Raw genomic sequence first — 21,321 nt, 5'->3', positions numbered from 1 at the left:
TTTCTTTGTCAGCTTTCTAAATCATCAATCCAGAGACACACCTTTGTGATGTGCACTGGCTCGTGTTTGACTGAGATCGGAACAGGACAGGTCAAAGACATGTCTGTCCAGCAGCCAATATTTGTGAACATGAAACTATTTCTCTCGAAGCAGAGGGCCAGTGAACTTCAACCCTAAATGTCGCCATGATGTGAAATCTGAAACTTATCTGTAGCGTGAGAAGCGGGTTGGCCGTAAAAGCACAAGATATTTGGAAAAAGAGTACATTCTCTGGCACAGAATAAATAGAGTCCACAATGTCAACTGAGCTCCTCAGGATCATCGGAGATTAGAGTTTTGTTTACTAAACAATCCCTCAGGAATTACTAATTTGAATTCCTGCATTATGTATTTCAACAAAGCCTGTGCACTAGAAATGTTCCTTTTCCTGTCATATTTACCATTACATCATGCAGCCTCACTGCTGTGGAAACTTTAAAGCGCAGTAACAGACAAAATTAGGTTTTGCTGCTGATGGTTTTAAGAGTTTACAGCCTCTGAACACCCAGACAGGTGTTTTCAGCACTCTTCTCAGAACTGTGTGGATGTGTGAAGTCGAATTGATTGACATCTCCCCGAGTGTCCCGTTAGCTTTCTTTCACCTGTTAGGGCGGGACAAATTGCACCCATATCATTTTTATTGATAGATGAAGAGTCGTAATTCCAAACAAAGCTTTGGCCACATGCAACCTGATCCTATAATAAGCCAATAACTGAAAACACCTGTGTGGGTGTAGAGAGGCTTTACGCTTGCATGACCTCCAATGGTTGGCAACAAAGACAGACATTCAATCATCAGCGCCTGTGTTAAACATTTACAGTCCTTTCATTGTACATTTACAGTTAGAGATAGTGACTGATACCATTTTAGTTCCTGTTTCTTTCTTTGTTTGGCAGGAAGTTGACCAAAAGGTTATTTTAGTGAAGCCTCAATTGTCATGTGGGAGAAGTTACACGCACACATCGTAGCCAGCAGATGGCAGAACATTCATGAAGGTAAATGTACGTCTGCCTTATGCAGTAGTAATAAAAATGGCGTCTGTGTGGCCTTACTTGCAGCAGAGGCCGCCAGACCAGCCTCGTCAGATCCAGTGTGTATAATGTAGCAGTGAGGAGGAACCGAATACAATAGAAATATGCAGTTATGGTCCATAACGTGCTGTTATGAATCTATATTAAGGTGTCACATATTTATCTTACCATCTGGGCTTCAGCTTTGCACGACACATGTAAATATGTGATTATAGATGAACATTACGGTTATCCACATCATAAGATACTTTTATGGATTATTGGGAGGCTGTAAAAGTATTCTGCATGTTTGTACTAATACTTTTAGTCTATTTACTGGAGCAGTCATTAATCTACATATTTTTACTGCGCCATATCGCTTTTTTCTCAATAAAAAACTGGATAAAACCCACATACATTTTAAAGTCGTGATTTGAATTTGCTTGCAAATTTTTTGAAACTTTGCTAAGATAGACAAAAGAGCATGACATTTCTACCACTCATCATTCAGTATTATGTTTGGATTGATTTGTAGACGGTGTTAACAGCTCAGCCGTTGTTTGACACGTTTGGCCAACATTGGAAATGTGAGAGACACGGATCCTGTTCCCATGGTGATAAAGATGGTTACGTATTGATCTCCACATGAATACTATTTTTAAGCCACAATCTTTTGTCTATTTATACATCTCCCGACAGATTCGTAGCACACATGTGCACACAAACACATACTGTTGCTTTGATTGTAAAATTCTGAATGATGGATGGAATAGTGAAAAGTATTGTTGCATTGATTTGAGACACAATGAGACTCTAAAATGGAAATGTATCATTGTAAAAAAACAACTCAAGACCAGAGAGGTGAAATACAACCGTTTTAATTGCAAAAGGATACCGGTTAATACACTGAATGAGCCACTGAAACAAGCCACTGTGACATTGCAAAATACCACTAAAAAGGACATTGTTACTTTCCAAGAAAAGCAAAAAGTCATTCATTCGATCAGAAAGGCATACATATGAAAGAGGACAGGAAGGGAGCGTATTTACACCACGATAAATTGTCCTGTAGCTCTACAAAACAAAGTGTGTTGGGAGGCCTCATCATTCACCACGTTTAAAAATGTTTTACAAACAGCTGTTCACAAAGATCAAGCCTTCGAAGTCCTATTCAATTTTTATCAAAAGACAGTATTCCTAAATAAAGAAAAAGGCACCACTGTAGGCGATGAATTCACACCACCAGTCTTACACGGTGGAGGCAGGTTAACACAAGACAACCAACGTTTTATATGCTGTAGCGCTGTAATAAGCTGTAGAAAAATCAAGAAAACAAACATTGTTAGCATGTAAGGTTATACAGAACTGTGAGACAACAATTGGGAGTTTTGTACAAAACGGTGGGTAAAGTGAGGTGCCCCTGCTGTTGGATTAGCGGACATTGTTAGCCATTGTGCTGGCGCGACAGCTCTCCCTGCAGGAGAAAGATGTAGCTTTCAGCACCAGCTCACTCCTACAACTTTCAGACTGTCACATCTTCTCAATCGATTACCTGAATGGACTTTTTTTTGTCTTCGTCTATTTCTCATTACGCTATCGGGTATAAAAGGTTCCTACCGAAGAAACAATATCTTTAACTATTCTTGAATCCGAATGCATAGAATTTAAAGGATGCTAGATGTGCAGCATGTTTGATTTGAATAAAAAAAAAAAAGAATTGTCACGCGTTTAAATGCTGGAAAGTAGACCGTAAAGTGTCCGATGCTGTGAGAAATAAGTAGCTCCCTGCTTTGTGCTTCAATGTCGTCCAATTTAGCGATTCTCAGGCTTGATTCCCTGCAAAGATCTGAGAAAACTCTCCTCAGTGCATTTGTAAGAAAGCCGACGCAAGTCGTGACGACAGAAAAGGAAATATGGCCGTAGAAAGTTGCACACAGAGGCTTGAAAAAAACAAAGAAAGTACTAGTGTTAAGAGCTCATGTGAGCAACTAGAAAGAAATCCTAGACAAGTACCCTTGATATAAATGAATACAACTTTATAAAAATTTTAAACCCACACAGATTTAGACAAACATTAAGTTTTCTGTATCAGAGAACTATGCTGAGCCATGCAAAATAGGAGAAACCCAACTACTGTTTAGCGCCCTGATAGAACTCTAATTACCCCCAAATGAGCAGGATTTGTGATTTAATCTCAATGTTATTTTGATGCGTTAAAAGTAACATGCATAAATCTCCAGGTGTGCTTCCTCCAGCATATTTACTAACTAATAAAGTTACATATTTTCCCTTTTCTATAATTATTGGTCTAAAAATCATCATCATACTGAAAACATACTTTGGCTTTGACACCTTTATTTATTTATCTTTCAATTTCACATATTGTGCTGTTAAACGTCGCCACCTGGCATAAGGGGAATGATTTAGACAATATACTTAATGTGTGAGCTTTTTTTTTTTTTTTCTTTTTTTTTTTTTAAAGGGCCGAATATTTTTTTCCTTTGGTTGTTTTTATGCACCATTTAAATCCTTCAAATCAGCTTCGTCTTAAGTTTCATAATCATTCATCAATATCATGCACTGCAGTTTGTGAAAATCTAAAAACACAGATGGTGTATACCATGTATAGCCTACTGTCTAAGTAGAGGGTCAAAATAATGGAAACACCAACACAAAGACTTCACAGAGGGCTGCGTGGGAAGCTTTTTCTTACAGTTATTTTCATGTCCCTGATTAGACAAGCTGAATGCCAATTACTGCCAACATAAGGATTTTGAGGCCTCCACTGTGGTTTAAGTGTCAATTTATAGATGGTTTTATAATCCTCTTGTTGATATATTCAGGTGGGAACATGAATTGAGGAGGCTTTGGCTTCTGATAATCCTCAGTCGGGAGCTGCATCCCACTCATCCTCACCCTCTGTGGTGGGACTTTGTTTTGTTGGCGCTTCTTTTCCTTCGACCATACCCTGTATCATGTTGAGACGGACATTGTAGCGACGTGATGGAAGCAGAGCGTTATGATGGATAGCTATACACAGTATTTACAGCAGGTAAGAAAGACTTTATCGGGCTTAACAGATTTCCTCTGACAAGGAACCATTACCTTTCACACCTTAGACTGTAGGACACAGAGGAACGTTACGAATACAAGTGATAAAAAAAAAAGTTGAGTCAGCTCTGACTAACACCCCTAAAAATATCCATTTGCTGCTTGGAATTCTGTGACCGAAATATTAACGTAAAAGTGCATGCTTTAACAAAAATGGTCGAGACCAAAGTGACATTTTTACACCGAGTAATCTGCTGGTCAGTGAACTGTGTGCCCCTTTTTGAGCAATAGCAGCTAACCTGCACATGGAAACGTACATCTGAACCGTTACGACGTGGTCGAAACTGATTTCATAACAAATAAAAAGAAACTGGGTTTGTGTTATTCTCAAGCAGCAAATGGTGTCATAGCCCTGGAGGCTAAGGCCTTAAAAGGAGACAAAGAACGGTTCTCCTAGACAACAGGTGGCACTGTGAGTAAAAGTGGAACGCAGCAGACGTATAAAAACTTCTGTGTTTCAGGCCAAAGAGGACGCCGGCTGCAGGAGGAGAGTCTACATCGATTCGCCGAGAGAGTCCTCATCATCCAGAGATAAGGGCAAGTAGAGATCCTGCAAACACAGGAGGGGTAAGCGCAAGCAGAGACCCTGCAAAATCACATGTGTAAATTCACTGTTAAGAGCAAAACACGAAATAGACACAAAGATGAAGGGGCGAGGAGAGGGTACCTTCTGCTTGTTGACGAGGACTGGACTGTTGGGGGTGGAGAGCTGGCTGCTGGAGCCCGTCCCGTTGGCTGAGAGAGCCCACAAAGAGGAGAGGGATGAGGGAGAAAAAAGAAGAAGAGGTAAACAGTAGTGTAGATGAAGAGAGGCCTGAACTTCCTTTTCTTGGCTCTGGAGGAAAGTCATTCCTGAACTGTGGCCTCATTTGGCTTCAGCGTACGGGGGAGGCTGGCGGTCCAGGTCTAGGTGGCCGACGAGCTCCGTGTTTGTTCGACGACATTTTATCCACTCACTCTGCGTCCTGCCACGTTGCTAGGAGTCCCTCAGTGTGGAACATTGTGTTTATATCTATGAGCAGAGCAATTGGATGCAGTTGTGTGTTTTAAGTGCTTTCAAAGAGTTTTGTTTTATTTTGAAGAGATGAAAAGAATTGTGACGTCTATGAGCCAGATGGCCGGTGTAAATTTGAGCCAATGAGTGTTGAAAGCAGAACGCTTCATTGTTAACCAACTCAATGCCACTACCTCAGCCAGATATACAAATGTGGACTTTACAAGCCATTTAAACACTTTAAAAAAGGTCAAACCTGAAATCACAAGTCCTATTATCCTGGAATCTTAAACCTGTATATATAAACATGAACAGCTCTCCCACTTAATACCGAACAGAGAGTGCAGCTGTTTCATTTAGAAACCAAACATTCAGCTGCAGCAAAGAGAGAGTAAGCTTTCCTCTATAGACAGCAACTTGCCCACATTGTCCAGACTTCTACATTTAGACTTATTCTTCCTCTGTAGAGAACTCATTCCAGTGAGGGAAAGGGTTTAATTCAAGATGACTTTGTTTCATTGAAGGCTTCCATCACAGGGCCATGACAAACACACCTTCAATGTATTTAACTCATTAAAGCCAGTGCACCCTGATAAAGGTGCGGCACATTCAAATAATACGACCCCATTCTCGCCCTGCCGACCTCTCAGGTATCAGAGGTGGTGAACGCTCAACAGTTTACTGCCTCCCCAGCATGTTGGCCAACCATCTGCTAGTTTAGGTGAAAGCTGTGGAAGAAAACTGCTTTTTTCCCCCCTCATGTCTGAACCCGATCAGATTTCATGGCACCGACCAGCCGAACTCAGACAGCATTGTAACAAAGAGGTACAGCAATTTTTTTCCGGTATTAAAAGCTGTTCACATAAAAGACTCGCGCTCGAGCAGGCACCAGTGTCTATTATGTTCTACTGCCTCCTGGATATTATTCAATGTTAAAATGGCTGATTGTCAAACAAACAGCTGAAAGCTGTTTACACTGCCTTTGTTTACGTTTCATGTTTTATTCATGTTTTTTTTTTGTTTGTTTTAAAGGAAACTGCAAGAGCAACATTATTCTGAATCTAATCAGATAGCCTCAGTGACTGAAAGGCAGGGTTTTTATTGTTCCACTTCAGTATTAGAGGGCTTTAGGAGGTGTTTTAGTGAGATTAAGGAGCAGATGTTGTTTGGACCCCCCAGTAACAACAGTCCGACTCCAGAAAACAGAGGAACCAGGGTTTTAACTCCTTCTCTGCCCATTCGTCAACAACAAAATGAAGATTATCGGGGAAAAAAAATAAATCATTAGCATCGCTGCAATTTGCTCATTGGAAGCATGCCTGATTGGGATTTTCTTTTCTCCCTCCTGATGTTAACCATCCTAACAGAGGAAGGTCAACGGTCGAGGTCTGCAAACAGACCGGCACAAAGAGCTGCTCATTTTCATGTACCAGTTCTTTCTACAGCAACAGAAAAGGCCTAGTTGTATATTCCAACAGCCGTCTTTGTTCTGTAGAAGAAGAAGAGGTCAATGTCTGCTGTACTTTAAAAACCAGGAAGCACTGCAGTGCGGGTGAGGTAATAACAGGCTCACTTGATTCAGCAGGAGACTTCATGCGCCTGATCGGACCAGGACTCTTAATTGAACCATGTTGAACTTTGGCTGCCTTCATCACCCTGCATTCTGTGGAAAGAAGCGCAAAGACGGTTAGAAAACATCACATCTCCCCAAATTAAAAGAGTGAACTGCATGTGTTCCTGTTTGGTGGTGAAGCTCTGTCCAAAATATGAGTTTAAGCTCTACCTAGATACCACACGGCGAAATAATAATAATAATAATAATAATAATAATAATAAGAAGAAGAAGAGGTAAATGAGAGACAATGAGTGTTTATACAAATCATATAAAAATGTATGCAGAGTATTCTGGGTCACTGTATAAAATCAGGGAAGACAGACTCCAGACATGGCTACTCCTCCCTCTGCATCCCCCCCCCCCTCCTGTTTGTACTGTCAGGCTCTCTCTTTCCTCCCCCCTCCCTGCTCTCTTCCACTTTTGATGCTAATTATACTCTGTCCTCCCTCCGTCTCCGGGGATCGCACCACGTCTGTCTCCTCTCTCCTAACCTTCACGCGCCGGCGGATACAGATGCACATTGGCGCGCCGTTGTTTGCAAGGTGTGCCACCGAGCCGCTGACGCTGCTTCAGACTGGCAGCTTGTCTCGTCTACTCGGTGGTCTCTAAATATCCCAGAGTCTACCAGCACAGGGTCCCTCTCAGCTTCAATTGACGTTGTCGCTGCATAAACAAGAGCTGCAGGGACGCACGTCCTCCTCTCTGTCTGCACGTCCATCACGGGCTTCAACTTAACATAAGGAGGGTGAAGAATAACCACAAGGGATTTAAATCTATTTGGGCAATACTGCCAAAACAAGCTTAAAAGATGTGTCAGTGGAAGAAAGGGGGGGAAAAAATACATTTGAAGGCATGCGTGTCTCCGGCTTTTGCATAACTCAAACATATATTGAAAACGCATCAAAAGAAATTCATCATTTCATCGTTGTGGGGAGAATCAACTCACAAAACGTCCATAAATCATCATGCAGAGTGATCAGTGTGTCCTGTCGTAATGTATCAGACACGGCTCTCTCATCTACTCGGGGATGTCTGGATGCTTCAGACTCTCAGCCATTTTATCTAGTATGGCCCCAAGGTTATTATAGACTAAATGAAACAATATAGGTTTGATTCCATTGGGGGACTGGGAGGGGAATTCTGAAAGGAAAGAACCTAGATCATTATAAATGTACTGGCATCTCCACTCTACCAAGACAAGGAACTGGATGAAGGGAAACGTAATGACAAATCAGCTCTGCATCAGCGCTTTTAAGATTAAAAGACATTTAGAAGATACTGAACGATTCAAGGAGGGGACATTAGGTGGAAGTGAGTTGTTAAAATTAGGTTTTTCCAAGTCTGAGGGGAGCAGAGAGACTCAGAGGATTGGTTTTTACATTTTCTCTCCCAGACTTCTCAGCAGTATCAGCACCAGAAGATCAGCTGGCCTAAACCCGTCACCGGACAGATTAATGTCTCTTCTTCTCCTCTACCTTTTTCTTGACCCTTCTGCTGGCTGCAGATAACAGACTCCTCTCCTTCTCGGCCTCCCTCTCACATAAATCATTTTTCTCCTCACTTCAAACAAGCACACAGCTTTTGAATGAACATCTTTTATAGGAAAAAAAAAAAAAATCCATTATGACAAGTCAAAAGAGCTCCTGATGGTACACTGATCTATGTGGACATCTTCATTTGACACAATTCATTTTAGGGGCTCAAATGCATGATTGGATTTGCCGCTAACACTTCAAGAACCGTCTCACAGCTTTAATGTTTTACCGTCTTTTTGTTGATATCGCCGCATGATTATTACAAAGCTCACACCGTGTGTTTATCATGGGTTTTCACAATAACATTTCACAAAGCCGGTAAACCGTTCACCGCCATGTCCCGACTACGTCCAAGATGTAAAATACAGACCAATGGCGTCACGCTCACCGTTCACATCCAGAGAGAAGTCGTCCTGGGCGTAGCGGAATTTCTCTGGTCCGCATGCAATGAAGACATCGTCCTCTCCAAAGAAATCTTGAAGGCAGGTGACCTGTGAAGCCAGAAGACAGAAAACGTGAGACCCTCGATAATCTGGCATCATCGTCGTTTAGTGTAGCTCTAAGTTTAGCTACAGCAGTGATTTGAGCTAAAGGCTAACACCACCATGCTAACACGCCTATGCTTATGTTGTTGTGGAGAAGAAGCCCCATGGACGATGTGCTCAGACGTGATGCCAGAAACTCGAATGTTGATTACAATCCATTAATAACAAAAGAAAACGATGAACTCTAAACACACACAGCCGTATGTGGATTAATTCACTGAGTAAAGTCCTCAGTGTCTGCCAGCCAAGGGATTTAGTGAGCTAACCCACCTTTGTGTTCACTTGTCATGTTAACATGCCTTTAGCTACAGTAGCTGCATGTAACAAAACACAAACGCACAAAACAAAAGACCAAACAGAGTATAATGTTACACCTTTGCCGTACTGTTCAAATGATTCAACTTCCTTCCCTCGGGGTCTTTTTTCCACTCGATAGCAGCTGTTGACACAATATGGCCTGAGAGGACAGATGTCTTTGGGCCACACCTTCTCCTCTCCATTATACAGGCCCCGTTACCAGCTCAGGCACGCCTATTAAAGCCATTCAAGTCAAAACGCTGCGTTTCCCCTTGCTTGTTTTTTTTTTCCTGGTGTAGATGAGATTCATTACAAAGCATCGCCGCCTCATTTCCAGTTCAGCTGTCAACACCAGTCGCCATTTGTTATTTCTCGCTGGAATTATCGGATCAAGACAAATGAACGAATTGAACTACGTGACTCACCGTCTTTATTCACAGGGCTAATTTTTCTAAAAACACAAGACTCTCACTGACTCGGGACTCCCTTGCTGGTCTCTCTGATGACGTCCATGACCGGAGAGACTATAGTACCCCGTGTTGGGACGGTCGCCAGGATAGTCCGGATGCATCACGGTTTCCTTTGTGGTACACATGCAAAGTATGAGCTGCAGATAAATTGGGAACACCCCACCCCAGCAGCTGCCATGTTGATTCTCTGTCCTGCTAGACAAGCTAAAAGTGTGTGGTGGTGACTCGCTGGCGAGGCATCCAACAGCTGTACCTCTCTCTCTGTGCCCCACAAGATTCCCTGGATACAGGCCTGAAAGATCCCTGCAGGGGTACAGAGATGGTGCTTTGACTCCAGTGATCAAGATCTAATTGGTTTGCAAGCTTAAATTTAAACGGCTGCAAATTTTGGTCTTCTTCCGTTGCTCATTATCAAGAGATTAGATACATGTTACTTTCATCAGGTTAAACGGTTTTGTGGCAGGAGTGGACCCGACGGTGAATCATAAGCATTAAAAGGAAGTGCTCTTCCCCCCACAAGGCCAGCGGGTGGAGGAGAGGAGAGGCTAGTCTATGTTTTAATAGCTTTAAGAACAGAGCTGATTGAAGGGATGAAGTGATTATCCAGACTGCTACCTCAATCTCCTTTAACAGAATCTCCATTCAGGAATGAGGACTCTAGTCTTCTCTGGTGGTTTCTGACTGGCAGCCGCACCTGAGAGGAGATCCAATAGAAATCCCACAAAACAAAGATGCTGCATGTTGGGTTTCGTATTTTTGCAAAGGGAACTTTTACAAAGAAACATTGAGAAGCAGGGTGACCAGGGTGCAAACATAGCATGCTCGAAGATAACATGCGTTTCAGAAAGCATTAAGACTCCGTATCAAAAAAACATCCTTCTAAGCAACCCCACTAATCCTATTCCCTACAATGATCACTTAAGATCCACATCATCTGTACAGTTACAGTGCAGATCTTGAACCGGCGCTCCTTGAATCATTAAGCCCACCAATAATGAATGTACAGTGTGTTGCCAATGTCCCTCAGACACTCACCAAAACCTGGCCTGCATGTGCACAACCGTCTGCCTAATAAAACAGCATCATCAGGCATTTGCGTCTCCTCTCACACGGGATGCCCATCATGGGTCAACTGTCGCAGCGACTGGCCCGACAGATCTGCCTCCAGTTGATAGAGCTGTTGTGTGGGGGTAAAACAGCTCTGCATGTGATCAGATCAAGCGCAAAATGTCAGCGTCCCTTTGAAACATGGCTGCAGTGAGGAAAGGGCAGGCCGTCTCGGGGACATTCGGATACAGGTTAAGAAGCATCTGCTCTCGATTTCAAAAGGTCAGTCGACTGCGTCAGAGACCCACCTGGCAGCGGAAAAGGACAATATGAGAAGAAATGATGCCATCAGGTTCTCAAAAAAACCCTGTCATATTACATATTGCACATGCAATTCACACATCGGTCACTGTGTATATCTTATATAAAGAAACATTGGTTTGTTTATTGGAGCAAGGCCGGTGGGGTTTTCTGTAAAACTGGCTCCTTCCAGAACGCAGGTGCCCCTCACCCTCACCCTCAGTCCCACCAAGCCCTTCCCTAATCTCTGCCTCACCAGCTGTCCGGACCACATGACCCCTTAAAAACCACCAACAGCTATGCAGGGATCCACCAATGACAACAACTGAATTATTCAGGGTTCCTTTGGCCCGACTCTGGCTGACCGTCCAGACATTTCATTCGGTCGTAGCAGTCGCGCTCTGTAGTCGTTAACCTCCCGGTGGAAAGTGAGAAGGCCACAAGTCACTGTAGTTTCTCCTTGCTGTGGTCCATGGACAGTTCTTCCAATTCAGCATTTGTTCTACGGAACAGAAAACGTCTGGGAATTACCTCAGATGTGAGATGTTCCACCTTTTATAGGATTTATTCATCAAACCACGAGGTAACAAGCTACAGTGAAATTGACCACATCACCTCTGAAGTCAATCTAATAAATTAACCAAACACCAATTTTATCCAGCATCATTAAACATTAATGCACGCTGTGAAGAGAGTAACATATCGCCCTCCTCTGCTTGCAGAGGCAATATTTCACTATAGATGGGAACGTTATTGGGACAATATGTGTAATAAAACAGTCATAATCTGGGCAGTGCCGAGCCTCGGTTTTCTGTCAAATATATGGTAAGAAGTATATATTCTGTTACGGCCAGCATTCCCCATGTAACTCAAACTGAACCTAAATCAATGCCAGACTGTTAAACCACTTGGTCGGCGCAACAAATGAAATATCTCAGGTCAGTAATCAAACCGTTTTGCAGTTCCTTGCAACAGCTTGTGCGTGTGAAGCTGCAGGAAACATCCTCAAACAAAGCTCCTGCATCCTTTGTCTTATGCAAGCAGCTGCTCGTCTTTGACTTCAGCAGCACAGTCAGAGCCAATGATGAACGAACAACAGATATTCAACAGATACTGGACCAGGAGAATCCTCAAGACTCCACACAGTCATGTCCATTGATCTATATGCAGAAGAAAAGCCATTTGTGATGTTGCATTACTCCGTTTAGACTCCGATCGGCACATATATTATGAACACAAAGGCGTACCACCCGACCGCGCTGAAGGGTCAGCAAACGGTCAGCGAGGAAAGTCAAACACTGAAAACTGATTATACTAATCTGCTGTGCTCTGACAGACACCAGAGAGGCTTCATCTCAGATCGGTTTGTGTGGCCCTCCGCCTCATTACAAGTCAGCTGAAAATAAAACAAATCTTGAGATTCAGACAGCGGCTCTGCAAGGGATCACTGATCTACTGTGTGTTCTTTATGTTAGCAGAGGATAGGACTGTGATGGTGTAAGGTTGCGGGCAGAGCACGCACCTAAAGACAAGAAGACAAATCTCCTCGTGAGCTTGTGATATAGTCTCAGCTTTACTGAGCCATGCAAAATAAAAAAAAAGAAAGGCTGAAAAAGAGCCAGTAAGACCTTGCTTTTCAAACCCACGGGTAAACCCCCACACCAGCTCCTTCACTGTAGGCACACCTGATCAATATCAGCACCAAGCGGAATCTTCCTCCAAAATACATGCAGCGTCTCCATTTTGTCCATTTCAGCAGACGGTTTCACAGCTTGTCTGCTTTTGTAGCAACAGCTCAGTTTATGGATATAATTATTGGGGGGGGGGGGGGGGGATCAAAAACATAACGACAGCGATTGGTCCCGCTCCAACGATGATCGTTGCCTTCCTGACCCGCCTGTGAACTTGGTGTCTGGGTGCTACTGTAGGTGCTCCGGATGCATTTGGAGCGCAGATGCACCAGTTAGGCGGCGGTAACTGCACAGTCATGGGGAGCAGCTGGTTGTTTCAACACCACCCCTCCACAACCCCCGAGGAAGCAGGCTTTTCCATTTGGCTGACTGATGTGGCCTGAGCATTATTAAATTGCGCTTCCTTTCCTTCCACGCGGGTCATGCTCACTTGTTGATGTGGTCCTCGTGCAGGAAAAAAGGGGGGAGGGGGGGGGGATTCAGGCACGGAGGATGCATGCAGGCTACCAAGCCAGCTCGGCATGCTTCGTCATGGCGACCACGCCCCTCTGTCAACCCGATTGTCTGCTTCTGTGTAACACCGTGTGTGTGTGTGTAATGTGACTGCAGTGAACTGTGCCGACGGGCGAGCAGGTAAGACGCAATGTAAAGAGCACACTCAGCGCATTACAGCCATTGTCACAAACCGAATCCATCACAGCGGAGCTTATTGCCATGACAACTGCTCCTGCAGCATGGCAAAGAGCAGGTAGACTGCGAGAGCGCTGATAACCGAGGGAAAGCAGGCGTTTCTTCCCCATTACCGGATTTATTTAAGACATTAAGCAGCCCCCTAAACCCATCGCAGTGTACAAATCCTATTCAGTGAATCATTTCTTACAGTCAGTTGTTCACTTTTAAAAATGAAAATTGGAATCTTTTGTTCTCCGACAACAACGGTGTGACGTTGTGCCTAAAGCGTGCCCGAAGCAGCCATATCTCTTCCTGTGCGGCTCTTGGTTGATACATCCATTTAAAAGACCTTAAATGCAAAGCACATTTCTAAGCCGGGTCAGAATAATGAGCCTTCTGCAACCCAGTGAACCGGAAACATATTTCACAGATTACATCTGGATTTGGCATCCGTCAGATGCAAAACACGGCCAGTGCTATTCATACGAACAGGCAGGATCTTAAATGCAAATCAGAACTATTCTCTTATGCAGACACCTCCATCAAAACAGGAAATAAATACAAAATGGCTGCCAGCAATTAAATAAACCCTCAGATTTAATGTAGCCTGTGGAAGCAGTGAGGGCAAAGATAGTATTTTTCTTTTTAGGCACAGGGAGTTAGGATTGCCCACCAGTGAAAATAAAATGATACTAATTTGCACCGAGAATGGAAAAATGACTCCTGAATCCATCTGCCCCACCCTTCCTGAAGTGAAAAGCACCCGCTTTTGAGGGGAAAATGGGAGTCATTTTGTCCACAACGCCGACAAAGAGGAGGAGGGCAGGCTGTCTTTAGAGTCTGCACAGCACTAAAAAGGGAGAAGAGTAAGATCAAGAGTGAACAGCAGGCATTTAAAAAAAAAGATGCTCTAAAATCCTAAATCACCCTTTCCATCTCGGCCACAAACTGTTCCTTTAAAACTCCACACGCAAACACGATGGAGTCCGGCGTGCTTCCAATTCAAACCCCGTGATGGAACAACAACATGCCATGTGAGGCTTGCATTGATGGTAAACTCTCACACTACACTACAGGATGTGGTATCTGACAGACCGGTCCACACCAGCTGGGCTCTCTTTGTGCCTGGGATGTGGTCTCCTAGCAACCGGTCCCAGCAGCTATCGCAATGGAATGGGAAGAGGAGGAATCGGCGCAGAGTCGGGGAGGGGCGGGCACTGCATCAATATCGCTTCCACCATATCACCTCCACCAACAGAGCAGCTGCAGTGTGCCTCTGCACACAAAGACGCCGCAATAATGTGCGCTGCAGCGTCGCTCGCATTTCGCTGCATTGCAACGAAACTGGCACGAGTCCAAGATGAGTGGACACTAATCACGACATAATTCATCTTTATCTAGAGGGAAGACAAGTTAATCGATATACTCGTGGTTGAAACAGCTACCATATGGCGGCTGTTAAATAAATCTTTGTGGGAACATATTAAAAATGCATGGAGAAAAATGCACGAGCCAATCCTAACCACAAAGACAAAAACACTGGAAAATAAGAAGAAAAGTCGTATTCCATAAGCTGGTCACAACATTTGAACATCTAAGCATGTGTGTCTGTAAAAACGGTTGGAGACCTGGGGCAGCCAGACTGCACCCCAAGGAGAGGGCATTACAAATCAAATTCCCCCATCTATCATTTCAGCGCACCTCCCCTCCTCCAAGACACATGTGATTCCAGCCGCAGTAATACAGAGGACAAGACACAAAGAAGTGAAACACCTAAAAAAGGGCCTCAGCAGGGCACGATCCCCAGTCCATCTGTAATGAATAACACAGGCGAAAGGTCCCCACAGGAGAATTAGTGAACATTTAACCATATCAAAGAGAGGACCGAGGAGCAGATGTTCGTATCCACACACACGTTTTACCACATCAGCGCAACTCACAACAGTCTGGAAAGCAAAGGTATTTGATCTGTGCAGTCAGTAACAGGTGTGCGTTAAGTTATTATCAAGAGATAAGATCATTTTTAGACATTTTAAGACATTTTTATGCTGCACCCCATTTGTTGGGGTGCAGCCCCCCCCCCCCCACACACACACAGTATTTAGTACTTTATAAAGTAACACACATGTTGACACAAGTGATATATTAGCTGCTCCAATAAAGCACAACAATGAATAAAACATCAGGTCCTTTTACCTTAGCCAGTGTGTTGACAAAACAACACTCTTCCCCAGGGAGTGACTTTTAGATAAAGTTGCAGCTTTTTGTGTGCTTCATATGGATCATTTAATTTGCTTTCGCCATTTTTGGGCTTTTGCTTCAGCCGAGATTACAATCGTGTCCCATTGCGCATTACGTTCTCTGCTAATCTTCATGGTGAACCTTTATTGGCGGTACTAGCCTACACAAGAAATGACGCAGAGTTTAATTGTGACTGTTGCCAAGGAAACTATCTTAATTCTCTCACAATATGCTCCTGAAAACACGAGGAAACATTTTCTTTGCCTGCAAGCTGCAGCTTAACTGGTGCTACATACCATCTATGTTGGGAAAGTAAACAGAAAGGTATGACATGTGTAGAAGGAAATATATATTCTGCTGTTGAAGTAAACAGGTAAGCAAATAAGGTAGCTAATCTAATACTATCAAGCTATACCCAGGGATTCAGTGAGCTATAAACAAAATACATATTGCAACAGGATGTGGGTTTCAATATTTCCCATGAAATAATGAATGACTGATTTGCAGCTTTCCCAGTTCAAATGTTAACTATTGCCAGTGTGTTAATAAGATTGCAATGTTTCCTGGGGATGAAATCAAGCATTTATTCTAGATTGTTTTCATTGAGGAGACACTGCATTACCTTTAATCTCATAGGTTTGTGTATTGAATATGGTTCTGAAGTCAGTGCAAGTTTTAGCGGCCCAGTCAGCCAGTGGAAACTAAACCGTTCTTCTCGTGGGGATTTGAGTGCCCTGATTTCTGTTTGACGGCCAAATGATCCGTTAACTGAACACCAGAGAAGAGTCGAGGTCGATAAAGACACTTTGGCGTTCTTTTTAAAGCAAACGAAATGTCTGCATTATGATCCTCATCCTCTCACAATGGGATCAAGATGTGTCAGTATCTCCGATAGAATTACTGTCTCAAGGTCTGTCTAGTGACAGCAAGCTGATCATTTGCTTTGAAAAATGTTTTAGCCCCCAATGTGGATGCGTCTCAGCAATCAAACCAAAGAAAAAAAGAGCTATATTCTAACAGACATATCATGTCAAACATGAATTCTTTGTGCATGAAATATGCACAAGAAAAGTAAGATGAATGATTCTGAGCTGTATGGAGTTCAGTTAAGTGCAAGGGTTATAAGCTGGAAGAGTAGGGTACGTTTAAAGTCCTCAATATAAAATCCTGGTTGACATTAGTTACTTTCACATGCTAAAGTAAAGGTTTTCCTAGAACCGTATTCTCACCATTTTACTAAAATACCAGCATTCACCATCCCAAAGAGAGTAACAATGGGGGCGGGATGATCAAACACAACACAACAGGGTTTGGCCCTTTGTACACGACCATGGTGGGTGGAAGACAGAACTTCCCAGGGCTTTTCAATGACAAGCGACTCATGGCCTGAAAACAAACTCCACAACAAAGGCTGGTGGACAGGTTACGGATGCCATGAACCACAAGACAGGAGAATATGTTGCATCAGCCAGAAGTCAGAATAAAGATTGCAGACAATGACGGTCATTGTGTAAACGGGTTGTTCTCATGGACGCTCGAGGTTCTCATGGACCTGCCGTGTCACTGTTGACTGAAGGTAGGGGCGGACATTTTGAAAGTAGATGACTTTAAATAAATTCACTGAGGATGCAATTCAATTGTTTTTCATAACCAAATCATTTTGTGTCCTGCTTTCCCTTGATCCCGATACCTGGCTGGGTATGAATGATCAACTGTTCTCACCCTGACCACAAATATTCCTACTAGCTAGCCGATAACTTTGCTGACATACTGAAGCACCTTTGTTCCAGTATTTTCTAGAACAGAGGGCCCTTCAAATGCAGAAAAAAAAAAAAAAAAAAAGGCTTTTGTGGCTTGGTACATTTGGATTTTAGGGTTATTCAGAGCATGTTGTAAGCCGGGCAATGGCTAAAAGCTTAGACATACCTGCTTCCCATCAAGTGTGTAGATCTTCTTGACCACGCCACTTTCAAGTTTAATGGCCTCTGTGATGTCGGTGAGCACCTGCTCGAAGGAGTGCGCCGTTTTCTTATTGAGCAGGATGCGCACAGCCTTGCGTGGTTTCACGCCGCTGCGCATCACCGTCACCAGCTTGGGTCGAACAAAGTCCTTGCCCTCCCTGGCATCGGCGGCAGCTCTGGCAGCAAAGGCCTGCATGTTCTTCTGACTCGCCGAGGCCTTTACATTCACGGACCAGTTGGGGTTGACGTTCTTTGTGTAGTCGACCTTCTTGTAGATGTTCTCCGATGCACAAACATAGCTTTCCCCTGTGACGGCAGAAGAAAAATTGGGTTAGTGTGTTGTAACACACTCCACTATTCCACTCAGACACCCGAGATTCCCAGAGGCGTTCGCTCAGAAACCTTTGAACCTGCAGGAACTCAATTGATCAGACATCAAGACCAGTAGCGGAATCTCTGGGCTTTCTAACAACGATCTAATGTCACAACAAAAATAATGTCATTTTATGAAAATATCACATACTGAAGATGGTGTCAATAAAAACTGTTCACAGGCAGGCCTCCAGTAACCAGATTGGTTCTGCAGAAACATGTTGCTATTGAGCTTTCAAAATGTTATTTCTTGATCCTTAGAGCTCCACAAACTAAATGCCAATCATCCCCATCGTAATTAAGGGAGCAGCAGGAGTCTCTGGATTGGATGTCTGAACACAAGAACTACAGTATCTGGTTGGTTAGATTCAACTGGGATGATGTGGCAAACGATTTGTTTTGGTGATTTGAAGTTTAAAGTAAATTTGAAAATCCTCTTGAGACGGGAAACAAACTGAGATTTCCCGTTAATGACTATATAACGGTATAAAAATGATTATGAACTAGCTCACACCTGCATGTCTTTGTCTGGTGTTAAAGAAAAATATGTTTAAACGTCAAGGTTCTGAGACCACAACACAGATTAATCCAACAATACCTGCTTCCTAGCACACACCAATAGTAACAGCAATACAGTAGAGACACAACTTCACCTTTTCTTCACTTGGTTAGACTTGAAAATGAACCATCCTTCCAGATGAAGCCTGTTGTGAGACGGACCTACTTCTTTGTTGGTCATTAGTCAGTCATCAAAAAGGTCCAAGAATTCTTTGAAATGACCATTTTTTTGTTGGAAAATATAAATTTGTCAAGGAGTTCAAATATTCTACAGCCTCATCACAAATGTCCTTTTTCTTAAATTGGCCGATTCTTCATTCAATCGTCTAAACAATCTTCCATTTTCATCGCCATTTATCGACCTCCAGCCTTTACAGCAGACTGTGCCGTCCTTGCTCAGACAGGGAGGGGAGAGAAGTTGAAGTAGAGACAAAATGCAGAAGGGGGAAAGAGGCGGCGGTAAAGAGGAATTTGGACAAAAGCGGAATCTAGCAGGCAACAATTAGGCCAAATGTGGAGAAATTACGACAAAGGGCACAGAACTGGATTATACAGTGCAGAGGAGATTGAGCGATTAATTATATCCCACAAGAGGAAGCACAATGAAGTGCCCCACCACCACCACCCACAGTGCTGCCCCGTCTTTACTGCACCCGCCACACACACATCGCTATCTTTCCTAAGCAGCTCAAGGAGCAGAGATGTTGATCTCATTTTGAGCAAATTACGCTGCAGCTTTTCTTCTAACTTTACCCCAAGTCCACCTCGCCCCACTTCCTTAGAACGATTCAATAAAGTGGACCAGGGCTTAAACTCTGGTCTTGTGAATTATTCTTGAGAAACATCGGAATGATGGTTGTTGATCTAAAAATGTATGTTGCTGCATCTAGGCAAAGGTTTCACTGAAATAGGACTTTCCTCAGGCGGGCAGATGCATGGATCATCTTGTCTGGTGCCAAGCAAAGATTTTATTCCATAACCAAAACAGGATTTAAAGTCATCTTTGGCAACATAAATATGTACACATGTAAATTACTTCTGATCAGCCTTCTGATACCAAATATAGACAACAACCAACTCCTTTCTTTTCACTTTGTAGTTTTAATTGGGATTTCCACCCACTGTTTATAAGGAGACACTTGACAGTAAAAACCCAATAAATTGTGACTGGAGGTTTCTTTAAATCAATTTGATGCTAATGTCGTCTGTTAATGAACCATTTACCCCACGCTGAGCCGTAGAGAGCTGGCTTTACGGCTCAGTATGAACCCCTGCCAGAGTCTAAAGCTAAACGCCCAAAAACTGAGCCCAATGAAGGCAAACATAGAAGATCTGCTTACAGCTTTAACAGCAGGTTGAAGAAATCTATGAAGGGTAGACTCATGAAATATAATCTCATAAGAGTAACGGGTTGTGTTGTTTTGCAAATGTGGCTGTTTAGTTCAAACAAGGCATTTTAAAGAAATTCTCATATTAGGTTTCCTCTTAATAGCCTAACAAAATATACAATGTGCAAAAAGTTGAGAGGTGGACCATGCCACTCGACTGCCCCAAAGCAACCACTCAGATTAGAAGACCACACATCATATGAGGAGATTACAGGAGTCTAGACCGAAAACATAAGACTCCTAATCTCCAAACTGGAAATGTTATGCTTTAAATCTTCTCAACACAGAAACCGACTTGAAACTGCACAGCAAGAAAACCCCGATCCAAATGATCCCTCATCTCAGTAAATCAGATGTAAGAAGTGCCCGGTGTAACCCACCAGATAGGCTTACCTTCCTCCAGCTCATCCATTGAGCCGATCTTGGTCATGCCATCAATAGTGAAGATGAAGCGGACACCTTGTGGCAAGTTGATGTGGTCAGAAAGCGAGCGCGTGAGGTCGGCCAGGAGCGCGTCAAAGGTGCGGAACCGGTCGTTGGCCACAGCGTACACGATGCCCTTGAAGTAGCGGTCTCCGTTGCGGTAGAAGCGCACCTTTTTGGCCTTCTTCTCATTGGTGAGAGCCTGCAGAGTGCGGGTGCGGTAGAAGCTGCAGTGGGCGCTGTGGGTAGGGCTGGGAAGTCCATTCAGGCGCCCGCCGCGAGGGTTACGGGATGCCTTGTCTCGCTCGTCAAAGTGGCCAAAGTCTAGCTCCATGATGACTTAGGTTGAGATGGTTGTGACAGATGTGTGGTGGACCAGCTCCGGAGAGTCTGGGGAAAAGAAGGAAAACAATGCATGTAAAGTAAAATGCTGCAGTAATAATACAAAATTGTGATTTACTATATTGGCTTGGTCCAACAACACGGCCCCAAACAAGCTATGAATAAAGTCACCAATTACTCACACCAAGTCGAATTAGTCTAATGTCCTCTAGTATATTCGGATAATTTCTGCCATCAGTGACCACAAACATTACTTCATCTCGTCCTGGATGACTTCGCCGTAACACAAGGGGAACTTGACTCTTCAATCCATTGTTACTGAAGTAAACACAAACTGATTTGGTGCTTACGTCTCCTGTCATTACGAGTTAGGGTCGTCCTCAACCAAAGAAATCCAAAGTCGACTGACATTCATACGAGTTTGTCGACTTTCATCAACAGATCTGGAAAACTCAGATTCTCCACAAGGACTCATACAAAAGCACCACTTTAAATCTGGTGTTTATCAAACTGTTTCTTGGGAAGACGTTATGCAGCATGAAAAAAGAATTAAACAGACTAATTGACGAAAGAAATCTTAAGTCAATTAAGAGCTCCAATTAGTCAACTTATTAAGAGCCCTACTATGAGTTTCTAGTACAAGCACGGACATTTTCATATGACTTTAAACATCAAATTCTATAAACTTACAACAATGATAATAGTTTCA

General features: G+C 43.2%; 1 protein-coding gene across 1 annotated transcript; it reads right to left on the bottom strand.

Annotated features, from left to right (window-relative positions):
* Positions 1-1,950: 1,950 nt before the first annotated feature.
* On the bottom strand, positions 1,951-20,649 carry LOC306788481 (neuronal migration protein doublecortin-like). Its single transcript, XM_079284017.1, has 6 exons — positions 20,241-20,649; positions 17,495-17,835; positions 8,694-8,796; positions 6,729-6,818; positions 4,829-4,896; positions 1,951-4,711 (listed from the first exon to the last, which is right to left on the bottom strand). The coding sequence occupies exons 1-6, from the start codon at positions 20,602-20,604 to the stop codon at positions 4,655-4,657; spliced, it is 1,023 nt and encodes a 340-aa protein (XP_079140143.1). The 5' UTR covers positions 20,605-20,649; the 3' UTR covers positions 1,951-4,654.
* Positions 20,650-21,321: the final 672 nt, after the last annotated feature.

The sequence above is a fragment of the Melanostigma gelatinosum genome (genome assembly GCF_949748355.1).
Source record: "Melanostigma gelatinosum genome assembly, chromosome: 14".
Taxonomy (NCBI): domain Eukaryota; kingdom Metazoa; phylum Chordata; class Actinopteri; order Perciformes; family Zoarcidae; genus Melanostigma; species Melanostigma gelatinosum.
This window is presented reverse-complemented; position numbering and strand designations above follow the sequence as displayed.

Coding starts and splice junctions, on each gene's coding strand:
- LOC306788481 (XM_079284017.1), bottom strand. CDS start 20,604: ATGGAGCTAGACTTTGGCCACTTTGACGAGCGAGACAAGGCATCCCGT. Junction 17,836..20,240: donor AATGGATGAGCTGGAGGAAG/GTAAGCCTATCT, acceptor CTGCCGTCACAG/GGGAAAGCTATGTTTGTGCA. Junction 6,819..8,693: donor CTTCTCTCTGGATGTGAACG/GTGAGCGTGACG, acceptor TTCTTTCCACAG/AATGCAGGGTGATGAAGGCA.